Source organism: Phasianus colchicus, chromosome 21, assembly GCF_987193195.1.
Source record: "Phasianus colchicus chromosome 21, bPhaCol1.hap1.1, whole genome shotgun sequence".
Lineage (NCBI taxonomy): Eukaryota > Metazoa > Chordata > Aves > Galliformes > Phasianidae > Phasianus > Phasianus colchicus.
In genome coordinates, this window is record NC_143456.1 from 3,944,996 (window position 1) to 3,961,047 (window position 16,052).

The following is a 16,052-nucleotide window of genomic DNA, read 5'->3' on the forward strand; positions in this document are numbered from 1 at the left end:
GGTGAACAAGATTTTTAATGTCTACATTGATATACTTGGTAACTATTTTCAGAAACCTTTAGTTATATTTGGTGTAACTGAATAGCCTCTTCATGGGAGCAGGCTTTTGCACACTGTTTCAGTGCCGTTAGGATCCAGACAACAGCTGATATTGATTTCCTTTTGAAAGCTTGTCCGAAGTTGTTAGGTGGGAAATCATTTGAAATCATTTGGCTGCTCTCTGGCTGCCCTTTCTCATTTATCAAATAGTTGGGACTGCAGCATCCCAGTGCTGTGGTGCTGCTCTCTCCCTAAACAAAGAATTGGGAATGTTACTCTTCTATTGAGTAGCGGAGGCCCTGCTGTCTGTTCTTCCTTCCCCCTTTCTATAACGTATTTATGGAGCTGACATTGACTCAAGATATATATATTTACTTATAGCAAGTTCAGCAGTGTTCTGTGCTTTGTCTTACTGAATGAAACATACAGTTTGTAACTGATGGATCTGTGAACTTCACAAAACAGTTCAACACTTCCATTTTTCTTATTTGCTCTCTAGAAGAGCTGCTGGTTTGTTCCTTACAGCAGAGGTGTTAGTCTTCAGACAGCTACATGGAAGACCTGCTCACTCCACAAACCTATTGGTTCTACTTTTTGTGAATTATTTGAATACAGAGAACATTTGTTCGGCTTTCCTAGGATAGTTTGTGATTCCATGCAACCCAGAGATTTCAAAAGATGCAGGTGTTGCTGATGCTCAGTGAGGCAGGTGAGATTTTGGTGCCGAGCATCCAGCTTGCAGAAGGCTTCTGGCAGGCACAGAAGGAGCCTATTCAGCATTTCTGAGGTCACTGTTGGCTTTTTGTTTTTGCCCCATCCATAATAGAACTCGATGATTTGTAATGTCCCTTCCATGCTGTGATTGAGGGATCTGCTATGATGCTGTGAGGCTGAATGACAGCAGTAGCAATTTCTGACTGACTTCAAGGTAAGAAAATGATTGAAGAGACACAGCACGTGCAAGCGGTAGCAAAATACTTGTTGAACAATCAAACGAGCTGTCATTTTACAGCATTTTCATGTGTTTTCAGACCTTGTGTCTAGTCTGGTTTATATATCCTGCCATTTCCAAACAGCTGCAGGGGCTTAGCGCCCAACAGCGGAGTGCACCGAGCTGTGAGGAAGGAGATGGGGCACGTTTCACAATGCTGTGGTGTATAAAGACACGAATGGAGGCTCTCCATCTTGCTTTGAGAGGCGGAACGTGGTAGGAGGCAGGGCAACTTTTCAGGGGCCGCTAAATGGTGAAGCGATGAGGAAATTACGTGATTGAAAGCAACACTGTAGGTACTGTGTTAAAATATTTATGTGAAAGCCGCTCTTTAGAGCTAAATCGCTGCTGTGTCAGGCGAAGCGGCCCTGACGGGCCGGCCTGGGGCGGGGCGCAGCTCCCTGCCTGAGGGCGGAGCCGCCGCGATGAAGCGGCGCGGGCTGCCGCCGAGAGCGGGCGGCGGCCGAAGCGGGAGGTGCAGCGCTGCTCTCGCGAGAACGCCGCGCTCAGCTCGGCTTAGGCGGCGCGGGCGGTGGCTCTCGCGAGAGTCGAGGCGCCGGACCCAACATGGCGGAAGGTAAGGGGGGGAGCCCGGGCGAGCGGTCGGGCGGGGCCGCGGTCGCCGGGCGCAGCGGCAGCGCTGCCGGCTGGGTGGCCCTCAGCGCTCGTGGGGGGCCGGGGGCAGCCTCTTTGCGGGGCTGACTGTGCGGTACTCTGCCCGCCGAGGGTGGGGTGGGGTAGCATCGCGTAGGGCGGGCTGCCTGCCTGCCCCTGAGGTGAATGTGAAATGGCGGGGGGGCTGCTGCCGTTTGGGAGGGCCTGTGGGGGCCCGTCCGGTGCAGGGGTCTGTGGGGAGGCGCGGCCCGGGGAGCTCGGTGGAGAGAGCCCGGTGCTGGCGGGGCAGGGCTGGGGAGCGCTGAGAGGCTGTGCTGCAGCTCCAGCACTGCGCTGCTGGGACCCTTCTGGCACGTTTGTGCTGCACCTGCAGGATCCCTGAACCGCACTTGTGTAGCTTAGAGGCTCTCAGTTATAGCCTTCTAAAACTTAAACGGAGGTAATGTGATTTGCAATCTGCTTGGATCTCTGCAGTGCTATTCCTGTAAGACAGAAGCTTCCTCTTTTCCTCCCTGGAGGAAATCGAATCGGCTAGCTGTGCTGAAATGGCCCAAATTACAGGCACAGCAGAAGCTCTAACTTCCAGCCTTAAAGCACCGCCTTCAGCTCCCAAACTCCAGCTCTCAAGCAGTGATAGACTTTCCAAACCATTTGTTAAAGATTAACTATGATATAGCACGTTCAGATCTGGTGTGCATCAGCTGAGAAGATGCTGCAGTCAGGCTTGTGTAGTAAATCCTTGCAACAACATTTTAACTTCAGTGCACACATCATAACAACACCGTTCTGTGCTTAGCTGACCCGCCTCTGATAGGTAGTAAACGTCAAAGATGTCTGTAGGTGATGAAACTTCAGTGCCAGGATCCTTGAGAGTCTGGTTCAAGATCCCTTGTTCTGCTGTGTTTGGAACAAGTCCTGTTTCAGGCATCCGTACATCTCAAAGACTCTTCCCCAATTCAAACAATTCTCTGGTCTTTTGGCTGAAGAGAGCATACAACTCCTGAGTGAGCCAGTGTGAATGTGGGTAAGAAGGTGGAGTTGAAGCTCTTCTTGCTTGATTCCTCATGAGACCCAGATAGAGGGATTTATTTTGTCCCTTCAGATGAAATACTCATCTTCAGTTGATTTGTTGTGGTTTTTTTGGTTTTTTATTTAAGAGTTTTGGGTTGATGCTACTGTATGGTCAGCTGAGAAACGAAGGGAACTTGTCAAATTGTGGCCAGCTGATTAGAAACCAACTGCTTTTTCTTGTGGAGGTGATGTGTCTCTGCATAAATCCCAAATTAGATTTATCCAAACCTCACAAAGACAAGTGTAAAGCTTGCTTTTGTGTCCTTGTAAGAGTTGTACCAGAGGATAGTAGGGGACATGGAGGTATGAGTTAGATTAATGCTTGAGTTTAGAGCAGCTGGAAGTACAGCAGTATTTTTGGAATGGTTGTCACAGTAAAGACTGCAAGGGGGCAAAATTGAGGAGGAACAAGGGACAGTAATCTGAACAGCTGTGAGGAGGTGGGGGCAGAGTGAAGCAGTGGATGTGAAGGACCTTACTCTAGGGAAGGAGATAATGCATTTTTCTGTAATATTCCTCTTGAACACAGTTGGAAAGAAGAAGAACTTACCCATATTGCTCTTGAAAGGTGGGAGTAGACAATGCAGTAGGTTCCACTAGGCCCTCCCTCTAGTTTTTGGTACATGCTATCTGCTACTCCAGTTGCCACTTGCCTCCCTTCTTATCTCTTTGGGTTCAGCTATCACAGTTGTTCTTTAGACTTCCTTGTGCTACGTTGTATGAGAGAAGGGCACTGGTCCCTTGTGAAGCCTTCTTTGAAATTGATAAGGGCCTTACACTTCTACCAGTTAGTGAGGTGTTAGTGCATCTGCCAGGAATTTGTTGACAGACACTGCTGTTATTTTCTTGTCTAGCCATCTGTTAACTCTAGGTATAGGGTATGAGCTGAGGAGTTGCTCTGTGTGCACCAAACCCAGGCAGCCTATTTGTAGGTGCAGTGGATTCATGTTTAGCCAGAGTACTTCATGCAAGTAAAGCTGTCTTCTCAGTGTCTTGATGCAAGGATCTTCATTAATGTACAGTTACTGCGTAAATATGTACATTTATACTTTGGCAGGTGAATATCCCAGCTTTATGCTTGCAATAATATACTCTGTAAAAGGGCTCGTCAGCCTTGAGAGCCAGTGGTCATTTTACATTGATTGTAAGTGTTAACTTCCCCTGAGATTTGAGGACTGTAAATAGCAAAGCTGGAGTTGTGATACCATTGGTTTAAACAGAGGTGATACTTCTGTGTGAGTGTGTGTATAATCAATGAATATACAGATGGTATAATTATGAAATAAGCAAGATAACTTGGCTAAGCAGGTTATTATACTAAAAAGAGAATAGATAAAGTGCTTACCCTTGTCCTGGGCTCGCTGTAAAACTCCAAAGGAGGGATCCCCAGAAAGAGATCCTTCCCCACTGGTAGTCAGCTCTTAAATGGGTCTAGGAGAGGTGCTGCCAGGCTCCACCCCTTCCAGCAGCACAGGTGAATTGCCTTCACCTGGCTCCCAGGGCTGACTCATTGCTTGCCTCAGGTTCAGGCCCTGATTCAGCAGTTCCATACGGGGTATTGTCCATTCAAAGTGGTAGTGCAGTGTGGACTCCTTAAATGAACAGTGCACTGGGAAGCTTTAAGATAGTTCTGCACTGTGCAGCCAGTGAGGTGGCTTTGGTGCAGTGAGAGGATTTGAGGAGTTCCTTTCTGGTGTTGATTCTGTATTCCCATATTCTCACTCTCATTATTTGCCTTGAAGATGTAATTATTATTTAAGGTTACCTATGCTGTGAGGTACAGCAGGCAGCTTCTTGTTCCTAGCTCTAGGGTTGGTATGACACCTGAGAATTTCAGCGTACCAACAGCAGTGCTCCTGCACTAGTTTCTGCAGCAGTTGAAAGTTTCTTTCAGTGAGGGCTCTTGGCTTGTATCAGTTACTGTTTTCCCCATTGCAGCAGTTGGGTTTGCTTTGTGCCACCCTGGGCAGCTTCCCTGTAAATCACTCAGCAGTTGCTCCAGAGAAATGCCCTGCTAGTTCTGGGAACACTGGAGCTGTGCTGTCTTCAATAGATGGAACAGAGCAGTGCTTCAGGCTCCTTTGAGGGCTGGTGTGCTATTGCTAGCAGTTCTGGAATTGTAGCATACTTCAACACAATAAGTATCCCAGAGGAGGTGAGATTGATTAGCTGTTAAAGGAGGAAGCTAAATAAATGGCTTTTCAAGGAAGTACACTGCTGAACTTGCTTAAGTAATGTTAACTGAAGAGTAAAACATGGTAAATTACCTCCTGTTTATCCATTAGAGTTTAGTTAAAAGACTTCTGAGGGAGTATTTGCTATGGCAGCCTGCAGAAGAAAGACTAAATGAGGCTTTCATCTGCAGCTGAGCAGGAGGAGGATGCTCTGCCCGGATGGCTGGAGCAAAGCCAAGGCCAGCCATGCTGCTGATCTTTGCTCCAGAAGCAGAAAGAAAACACTGGTCGTGGAGCTCAGTTCCTCATTGTTTGTAGTAGTGTCTTACATTTAGTAAATATTTGAGGAAAACTTGTTGAACAGTGAATTCCTTTCTAGCAGGGAGGAATCTTGTAATAACTTTCCCAGTGAAAACCATTGGTTACTGTCCAAATTTCTCTTTCCTGCCCCCTTCTTGCAGGATTCACTTTGGATGTAGATTTTACTTAGAAATTTGTCTTATTGGTGTGGGTTCTTATGGGCGGGTAATAATCAGTGAACCACAGTGTGCAGTTTGTGCAGGTAGGTTGGGCACTCTGGGGTAGATATGGGACTGTCAGCAACTGCTGCGATGCTCAATATGCTCAGTGCAGCTGCTGTGAAGGCAGTCAGCATCACAACTGAACTGAGCTAATTGCTAACTGCTGCTGAGAGATTTTGTCCTCCACTCCTCTGTAAATGACACAGTCATGGACATGCATGGCTATGGAAAGCTTATGTTGGGTAGGATTTGGGAACTTTGGTTGTGAGTAGCTTTTATCACTGTGTTCTGGTGATTTCTCCCCCCTGCCAAATGTGCCTGAAGCTAGCAATGATATGAAGTGTTCAGTATGGGGATGTGATGCTCAGGTAGCATGGAAGAGCTTTTCTGGAAAGACGCCTGGTAAAATTGTGTGCAGCACTTATGGGGCGAGTTACACTGAGGTGCCAAATGAAGATGTGCAATGTTTCAGCCCTGAGTAACGCTGTGTGCCTCTGCAGAGGAGGTGGCCAAGCTGGAAAAGCACCTGATGCTTCTCCGCCAGGAGTATGTGAAGCTGCAGAAGAAACTGGCTGATACAGAGAGGAGATGCAATCTTCTGGCTGCCCAGGCTAACCAAGACAATGCCAGCGACACTTTCATCAGCAGACTTCTTGCCATTGTAGCTGAACTCTATCAGCAGGAGCAGTACAGGTAGGAAACTTCTCTTTGAGGAAGGGGAGGTGACTGAAAGGTTTGACTTGAATGGACTTTAAAGGCACAATAGCATGCTGGTAAAATATGATGTTTGTTAGTGTATGCCAGAGTTGGATTGTTTCTTCTTTAAATCTAAAATCCTGGTCAGAAATAAAGGTGTAGAATAGTAATTGAAAAAGAATGCAAGTCACAATATAAGCTTTAAGATCTCTGTGCCTTGTACTTCACAGTGGTGTTTTGATTTAGAAAGTTATCTGGAAGATGCAGCTATGCAGTCAGAGCATTTAGAAACTACAGAACCTGAAAATCAGCAGAGCTACAAAGGATAACCTGTTGTTAAAGGGCTCAGTGGAAATTAAAGTGTTCTTGACAGCTGCTCTCCTAGGATCTGGGGGTTCTTGGAGTGTGTCTTGTCCTCAAGACTGCTGTTCTGTTAGGGTTGCTGGTCTTGCCTGCAGCCTTTGGTGCTTGCCTGTCTCTGCTACTGTGGACATTGCAACCCAAATATTTAACTACAGGATTGCTGGCTTTTCCAGTCTACTACAGTAGTTCCTTAGTGGTCTGTTGTGAAGCAGTTAACCTTTAATGACTCATTCATTGCATTTCTACATAGAGAAAATAAAAATTAGGTTATTTGTCACAATGCTGCATTTAACCAAATGTGTTTTTATATCTCAAACGAGCTGAACCTAAATGTGGACACAGGGATGGATACTCTGGAGTTGCTTAATCTATTCATATCCAAGCATAGGGAAAGCCTGCTTTATACATATCTATGCTTTTTTTTCCCTCTTATCAGTGATCTGAAGATAAAAGTTCGGGACAAGCATATCAGTGCTCACAAATTCGTCTTAGCAGCACGCAGTGATGCTTGGAGTCTGGCCAACCTCGCCTCAACAGAGGAGCTGGATCTGTCAGGTCAGTTACTGCTCAGTGCTATGTGATGCTTCAGTTGTCTTTAGGGTGGCTGGTGAAAGAGTCTGCTGGAAAAAAAGGTTACCCTTGTACTTCTTAGTTGGACTACAGCTGTCTGCAAAGAGGAATGTTAGATCGATTGATAATGAAGCTTTGTATGAAACAGGGAGGCAGGCTTGTGAACTTGATGCTAGTGCTAGTTAAATCAATAACTTACCTTCTTTCTCTTTAATGAACAGGGCTTGAGAATGGTGGCCTGTTTGTCTTTTCTAAAATCAACTAAACATAATGAAAAGCAAATCTATATGGAGGAGCTTGACTTCTTCCTTTCTAAGGACAGGGCTTTTTTGAGGTAGTGTGCATAATTTCTCTGAAGTGTGTAATGGAAATACCTTGCTTCTTGTTCACAGTGTGTGTGGAGGAAATGAGTACCAATTTTCATCTCTTGCAGAAGTGATGTGCTTTGGTGTTTTGATACCTTTACAAGATAGGCTGAGAGAAATTACATGTTCTGAAAGACTGTCTTGTACAAGATGTTTTATTCTGCTGTTGCTGTTTCTTGCACGTTCTTACACTGAGCAGAGTTTCTGCAAGTTGAGCCTTTTGACAGATTTTCTGTACTTAGCAGTATAGAGGAGTTTTGCACAATTTGTGAGCAATAAAAATGGGTATGAAGTTAAGCAGGTTTGCAGGCTTGCATGTTGAATACCAAGCACTGGCTTCACTTTCTCTGCTAAATCTTACCCTGAGTCCTAAATGCTGACAAACTGGAAAGAAGCAAGTCAGAGCAAGCCAGCTTGTGAGACAGCTTGTGGCAGGCTTTGCTGAAAAAGGATTTCAGGATCTTTCTGCAGCTGCAATAGAACAGAGGCCAAGGAGTCTTTAAATTGAGTGATTTACTCCCAGAGAGCTGTTACACTGATGGTGGCTTTGTTGCAAGTCTTTAAATGGTAGTCATTGCATTTCTAGCTCTGCGTTCTTGCTGATCTGAGAACTTCAAATGTAGTTGTGTGGCTTTGCATGTTTAGCAATGCAGACACTTCCTGTAATCGAATTATACCTAATACTATTGACTTCATAGAAGAAATGAAAAGAAACAAGCAAACTTAGATATGTAGCACTGGGATTTGATTATCAAGTAGTTGAAACAAGCTACAAACTGTTCCTCAAAAACTATGTCAGGTTTTCTAAAGAAGTCCTTTCTAAAAGAACTGTCAAGATAACTTAAATCCTAATTTCAAAGTACAGGCAGCATGTAAAACTCAGTGCTTTCAGACTTCTTATGTTTGTTCTGCAGAGTACAAGAGCTGAGCATACATTCTCCTGTTGGGAGGGAGAAAATGTACCCTTTTCTCTGCCAAGACAGAACTGATATTGCAGTTCAAATAGACTTTCCTGGTTACTTCAGGTTAGGCCAAAGGTACTTGCCTTGCTGAAACCTCTTGTTTCTTAGGAGATACTCTGTGTGCTGTGTCTGGTGTTCTGCTAACCTGGTGCAGCTGTGTTGAGGTGTTTTAGGATGGGTATTTCAGTGCCTCAAATATGTTCATCTTCTATTTAAAAGAAAAAAACAAAAAAACCCACAACTGTTTAAGGGGCTGATGTTGCTTTTCTAAGTGATGGGGTTTTTGTGGTTGGTTTTGGTGGTGTTTTTTTCTTTTGCAGTTGATCTGATCTCATGTTACATAGTAATCCTCATCTGTGTATACTTGGAAGCAGGGTGGTTGCTGCAGTACTTCCGAGTTTTTGGCTGTTGGGTTTGCATCTGTGTTTCTCTTTCAAAGAGAAAAGAGGTTTCTGCTGTATTTAAAAACATGCAGGCTTGGAATCAGTGTTTAAAAACTCCTAACCAGTTTGTTAAATTAGCTTCCTCCTGTCTTAGGAATGATGCCCAGCAGTATTACTTACTGCTACATTACTATTATTATTATTACTATTATCTTATTACTAAGATGTAAGCATCTGTATTGAAAGTGCAGCAGTGCATAATATAGACAGCTATAATATAAAGGGAAGGATTCTTGCAGAGGAAAGGGGATTTGGGCATGGAAATGTCAGTGTGGATTTGGCCATAGAGGAACAAAGACTTCAGAGGGACATTTCTTGTCCCTCCACGTGATGTTCATACAGCAGGTACCTGGGAGATGCTGCAGGGAGCCCTGTAGCCTTCTCAGTGTTCCAATGGAAGAAGGATTTTCCTGCTTAGTGCCAGAATTAGCTTTAACTTCTGTCCAGTCTTGTCTCTTTGTTCTGACATTGTAGCAAGCTAAAGCAGTACAGTTTCAATGAGACTTTTTTCCTGGTAGCTGTGACTTTAATAGTCAGAGGAATCAAAACTGCTTGAATAGGTGATTGTTCTTTAAGTATTTTATTAATCCCTGTTGCTCCCTGTACCAGATGCTGACCCAGAGGTAACCATGGCAATGCTGCGCTGGATCTACACAGATGAACTTGAGCTAAGAGAAGATGATATCTTTTTGACAGAGCTCATGAAACTAGCTAATAAATTTCAGCTCCAGCTGCTTAGGGAAAGGTGAGTCTTGGTAAATGCAGTCATTATTCTTGAACTCTTTAACTTTGTTTGAATAAAAATAGGTTGACAGCTGCTAGCAGTTGGATACAGCTTTGGTTTCTTTCAAAGACTTGAGGTTTTCAGTAATGCAGCATGACATTCAGCTGATCACAGGAAAAGGAGCTTTGTGCTATCGTTACACTGTAGCTGTTTCTCCTCATGGCTCTAATGTTTACTTTCCAGTTCTTCTTCCAGCCAAACTAATAACCCTAATTTGGCAATGAGAGAAAGCAAAGAGCAGCATATTAATAACAAGCTCTGCAGAGCTGTAAGAGAAGAAATACTAAAATGCTAGCAAGAATCAATGACAGGTAGTGTGCAGTATGAAGCAGAATGGCTTGGGTTGAAAGGGGCATTAAAGATCATCCATTCTAGCCCCCTGCTGTGGGCAGGGTTGCCAATCATTAAATCAGTCACCAGATCAGATTGCACAGAGCCCCATCCAACCTGGCCTTCAGCACCTCCAAGGATGGGGCACCCCCAGCTCTCTGGGCAGCAATGCCAGTGCTTCACTGCCCTCTGAGTAAATAATTTCCCCTAACATGTAAACTACATCTCCCCTCTTTTAGTTTAAAGCCATTTCACCTTGTCCTATCAGTATCAGACCATGTAAAAAGTTGCTCTCCTTCCTGTTTATAAGCTCTGTTCAAGTACTGGAAGGTTGCAGTGAGGTCTCTCCAGAGGCTTTTCTTCTCCAGATTGAACAATCCCAAATCCCTCAACCTTTCTTCATAAGAGAGGTGCTCCAGCCTCTGATCATCTTTGTGGCACTCCTCTGGCACTCCAGCAGTTCCTCATTATTCTTGGGCTGATTTATGTAATTCTAGAAGGGGATGGCTTGTTGTCTTGAAAGCATGGGAGTGCTCTTACCCACTTAGTTAGTGAAAAGGCTGAGAGTATGAAATGAAACCTCTTCAGGTTTTGTGCAATACTGAAGCTTTGAATTCAGTTAAAGATGAAGATAACAGTAATCTTTTGTCCAAGAGGTGGCTGAGGCTGCAGCAGTGCTTAACATTCTTGCCAACATTTAATTGTCTCTCCATGAAGCAAACTAAATTGGTATTAGTGCTTCTAACCGAGTGTTTGACATCTGTTGGGCCAGTGCTAAAAATGTCTTCAGGCTTTAGTATCTAAGTAGTCCCCAGCTGTTGCCTGTTCACAGTGGTGTGGTGATAGGGAGAAAGCTGCAGTACAGTATGCTACTGGTAATTTGTAAATGTATTTGAAAACATCTATCAATACTTTTCTTCAGGTGCAGCCTAGATTGGAATCACTAGAATACTTACCTTGAAGTTCAGTTTGAGGTACTTGAGTTATCTTCCTACAGCCTCAACTACTACCTTCAAACTATGAAGATAATCTGATGGATCTACTATTAACCCTTATCCATTCACAAAACAAATAGTTGTATTTGGCAGGCCAGTTTCTAGCTTCAGTGCAAGAGCTGCCTGTGTGATGCTGAAGTACTTAGGAAGTAGGGAAGGTGTTTAGGAAGCTCAGCTTGTTCAATTGGGAGAACTATGATATTTATCTTCACTGGCAGGTTCCTTCAGTGTATTGTTATGGGAACTCAGTTTAGACAGGCTGCTACCTAAATAAGAACCTACTCTTGCAGGAGCTGTCTTACAGAGCTTATGGTTAAAGTACAGTTATGCCAGGGATTCTTCTACTGATATCCAGAAGACTATATAGAGCCCTGTAACAGCTTGAGGGGCTGCTTACTGAATGGCTTTTTTTTCCATTTTGACAGATGTGAAAAAGGAGTCATGTCACTAGTTAATGTCAGGAACTGCATTCGTTTCTACCAGACTGCTGAGGAGCTGAATGCCAGCACTCTCCTGAATTATTGTGCAGAAATAATTGCTAGTCACTGGGTAAGTACTGATAGAAGGAAGCAAGAGGAAAAATATTCATAAGCATAGAAATGTAAGCTGTTGAACTTTACTGGATAACCTCGGGAATATATCTTTGTATGCTACCATTCAAGCACCCCAGTTGGGATGGGGATTTCATGGATTTCTGGTACCTTTTGGTGACCAAGGCATCCTGTTATCCTGACCTTTATATGTTTTGCAAGGCAATGTTGTTATATGTGAGTGGTTTGAAGCAGGAATAACTTTTCCCTTCCTCCTCTTTTTCGGTTACCTTTATTCCATGCTGCTTTTGGCAGTACACTATGTAGTATTTTATACAGTATTAAATCATAATTGTTTGAAACAATGTATGTTAAATGGCTCTTCCTCCAAGATTGTCTCTGGAGATTATGTTCATTTCAGTCTCGGTGTGAATGTGTTGATGGGGCAGTGGGGAAATAGCTTCTAGTCTGATGAGTTGTTCTGTTCGTTGGAAGTACTTTGCTATGAAAAATCTCTTAGTTTTCTAAACATGGCACAAACCAAAGAGGTTCTAATAGGCAAGAGAATTGTATTGTAAAATATTGACTGAGCTGTTCAGAGGTTCATCCATAGTTGGTCTCTGTCTAGACGGGGTCACGAATCCCAGCCTTGCTTTTACTTCTAAAAATAATCCTTGTAAGTAAAAGTCAAGCCAGAGAAGAGTTTACTTTCTCTAGTGGGGGGAGCAGCAAGTGATCTTGCAGCTGACTTGGAAGTTTCACTTGCTCTGATACTTTGAGGAAATCTTGATTGATTGTGTAAAGTCTTAGTCCTAAAAATAAGTCTTCTTGTCAACAGCAGACTGGTGCATGAAGATTTAGGTACTCTTTATCTAAAATATGCTATGCAGACCTGTATCTGAACCTGCAAGTCAGCCACTTTAGCTTCTGGCTGGTAACTTTTGACACTGCTCTGCCTGAGGATGAGGTTATTTCTGTTTAGTCAAATATGCACTAACTCAAACCAAAGGTGGTCTTCTAATGTTTTGTGTAGCTTCATTCAGGTACAAAGCTTCTGTGGAGATGTCATTCTTCAGTTTTGTTTTTACAGAAAGGCTTGTTACTGATCTGTGATTTAAGTCTAGATAGAGAGTTAGTTTAGGAACTAGGTGTTTATCAACTGTAGTGAATGGTAAACTGCTTGTTTTCTCTGCCTGTAGACAACAGGGATGGAAAACACCTCACTGTAACAGATCTTGAAACTAAAATGTAAGACTTCCTCAGTGTTTCTTCGTAGCCTTAACAGGCTATCTTGGATTGTTCCTGCTTGTTGTAATGTCATGCATGTTATCAAAACAGTGCTATTAACTGAGCTTGCGTTGTGAACCTGATAATAACATTATACAGTGTATTGCTTAAAAACAAAACAAAAGCATTGCTCAGCCTTTGCTTTTTTGTTATTCTAGGATGACTTGCGGAAAGAAGACTTCAGTAGCATGAGTGCTCAGTTGTTGTATAAAATGTTCAAGTCAAAGACAGAATATCCTTTGCATAAAGCTATTAAAGTTGAGAGAGAAGATGTAGTCTTCTTGTATCTTATTGAAATGGATTCACAGGTATAGTGAGACTAACTTACTGCCTTCAAAAATGTTATGTTTTAAATAACTAGTTTCTAACTGCTGGTCTGAACACTATCTGTTTTTGTCACTAATTCTCCTTATTTGCATGTTTATTACCACAGCTGCTTTTATGTTCGTAATAGTCATTGAGTGATAAAAGCTTCCTGAAGACATAATTAAGAAGTGATTTATGACAGTCTGTTGCATGCAAGATGTTTTAAATGAAATGCATTGCTTGGTAAACTTTGTACTTCGTGGCAGTTCCTGTATAAGAAGTTCCTGTGCTTACCTAAATGCATCACTAGCATTTAGCATTAGAGATCTGCCATCATGGTAGCTGGAATTGGCTGTTGAAATATTAGGTTGAGCTGTTTTTGTAACTTTGTAACTGAAGTCAACTGACTGAATTTGTTTTATAGCTTCCTGGGAAGCTCAATGAATTGGATCAGAATGGAGATCTTGCTTTGGATTTAGCCCTCTCCCAAAGACTGGAGAGTATTGCAACTACACTGGTCAACTACAAGGCTGATGTAGATAGGGCAGACAGGAGAGGCTGGAGTCTGTTACATAAAGCCATCCAAAGAGGTAAGAAAACAAGATATGAAGCCTCTAACTTGCAGTAGTTGTTGTAGTGTGAAGTATATATTCTGAGATCTATTCCTGTCTCATTCCATATTTGACAACCATAGTTAGAAAGCTATAGTCACAGATAAACATTGTCCTGTCTATTTTTGTTGAAACCAAAAAACTAGTACACTGGTGAAATAAACTATATGACATCAAGAATCAATCTAGTAAAGTATTTTCCACTGAAGGCAGAAACATAGGATAGTATTCTATTGTGGCAGTCTGCAGTGTCTTTTTGATGTACAGTCTCATCAAGTCTGGACAACCTGGGTAAAAAATGAAGTTTAAGTCTTCTAGATCTGTTTTGGATGTTGTGTTTGCTTCTTACTGATCATAGTTAACAGCAAGGATCTTCCCTACTGAACAACAGTCCAAGAGAAGGAAAAACTACCTGGAAAAAGATGTGGCACAGAGGGAGATGCTGTGCCAATCTAAATATCTACAAACTTCCAGCAGATAGTAGGATGGTTACCAGTGGAGCCCAAGTACAACTATGTGATTATGTTAAGCTGTTCTTCACTCTAGAGTAGAAAATGCATCTTAGAAGAACTGGAGCACAATAGGACTACATTGCTATGGCCACTGTGCTCTGAAGGCTTTGGAGAAGCAGCATCTTGGCTTATGGCCAAAGTCTGGTGAAAAATCTGTAGCAAGCACCCTATGCTGCTGGCTGACTACAGGGATGTCTTTGGCAGCTCTGTCTGTCTCAGAAAGCCAAGCACAACAGGAACCCTACTGATGACTGGACCTCACAGGTGTTGTGGTGCTACAAATAATTAAAAGCATAAATCTCTTTCTAAGAGTCTGAAAGAGCTTGCTACTTGAAGTAATTGGAGTTTTGTGAGCTCAGTGCAGCTCACAATTTCTTTCTTTAATCTCTTATGTAACTAAATGGTTGCTGGTGTCAGATCCTGTGAATGAAGCTTCAGGAGCAGGATGTCTAGGCATAGGTCAGTGTTGTGGCTGCAGCACATTTTTACAGCAGGCTGTTCTTCAAACTTACAAGTATTTGTTCCATTTCTAATGTCTGTTTTCAGTCTAAGCTAGAGCTCTGAGAATGAACAGAGAATGAACTGTTTTTCAGTAACAAAGCTTCGGTAAGTTGATCACCTCTCTGTGATCATGCTCTGGAAAAGGAGCTAAGGCAAATCTTCTGAACTTGCCATGTGATTCTTACTTCTGATCACTGAGGAGTGGGGGAATGTCAGATAAGGAAATTGAGTGGTGGTGCTGGACATCATACAGCAGTACTTTTTCAAGCCAACAAATTTCTTTATCCACTCTTGCTGTCATGATGAGCAACTTGTGAGTAAATGTCTTCAAACCAATGTTTGGAACAAGGGAAGCTAATAATATGCTGAAAACATTCGCTACATCTTGTTTTAAGCCCAAGGCCCTGTGCACAGAAGTGGGCCTAAGTTCTGACTTCTGAGAAGCTCTGAGGAGAGATTTCTAGGACTGTCATATGTGAGGAGTCCTGACTATTGAAGCTACTGCTTCATGTGTAATGGGGTTTACACTTTTAAGAGCAGAGGCTGCGTTACTACTTGTTTGTGTAGCAATACTGAACAGATAGTGACCAACTTCAGCATTCTTCTGACTGTCCTGGAATAGTACTGTTCATTCAAAAGATACATTTAGTCCTCAGCTTGCCCAGCTGTGCATTAAAGCAGCAATGGATTTATCTTGATACAGACTCCAGAAAACTTAGTATTGCCATACCAAGTGAACTGGTGTGTGAGCTCAAGTCTTCTGTAACCTCGGGGCAAAACACAAAGGAAAGAGGTTGTTACAAAATACCTTACTCCTGGTTTTGCAGTCAGGTGTTGCTGAAGTTATCTATGGTAAGGCATTATAAGAGCAGACCATTCTACTGGTATCATTGTATGATATAGAAGGAAGAAACATGCATCTGTTTTTCTTGACATCTATAAAATGTACTGTTTCCATTGTATCCATAAGTAACTTTATTTTTTTGTGGCAGGAGATAAATTTGCTGCAAACTTTCTCATTAAGAATGGTGCCCGTGTGAATGCTGCTACGCTGGGAGACCAGGAGACTCCTCTGCACCTTGTGGCATCATACAGCCCTAAGAAACATTCACCTGATGTCATGACAGAGATGGCACAGATAGCAGAATCTCTCCTACAGGCAGGAGCCAATCCGAATATGCAAGACAGTAAAGGAAGGTAAACACTGGATGGAGTCAAGTCTGCTAACAGTTTAATAGATAATACTGTAGTGATTATCTAGATACAGTCCACTGGGAACCTTCCCATGTCTCAGCAAAGCAAAGATAACAGTGGAAGCAGGAAAGGTGAAGTTGTTACTTCAGTTTGAGACCTACAGGTAGCACTCAAAGCAGAAAGATGTTTCAG

The 16,052-nt window shown here is 42.9% G+C and overlaps 1 protein-coding gene across 1 annotated transcript in view; it reads left to right on the plus strand.

Annotated features, from left to right (window-relative positions):
- Window positions 1-1,506: 1,506 nt before the first annotated feature.
- The window catches only part of ANKFY1 (ankyrin repeat and FYVE domain containing 1), a 31,858-nt gene continuing 17,312 nt past the window's right edge, over window positions 1,507-16,052 (plus strand). Inside the window, exons 1-8 of the mRNA XM_031591881.2 lie at window positions 1,507-1,607; window positions 5,912-6,104; window positions 6,907-7,025; window positions 9,420-9,555; window positions 11,345-11,468; window positions 12,895-13,044; window positions 13,467-13,632; window positions 15,659-15,863. Coding sequence (XP_031447741.1) covers window positions 1,598-1,607; window positions 5,912-6,104; window positions 6,907-7,025; window positions 9,420-9,555; window positions 11,345-11,468; window positions 12,895-13,044; window positions 13,467-13,632; window positions 15,659-15,863 — 1,103 coding nt within the window. The 5' untranslated portion in view covers window positions 1,507-1,597. The remainder of the gene's footprint in view (window positions 1,608-5,911; window positions 6,105-6,906; window positions 7,026-9,419; window positions 9,556-11,344; window positions 11,469-12,894; window positions 13,045-13,466; window positions 13,633-15,658; window positions 15,864-16,052) is intronic.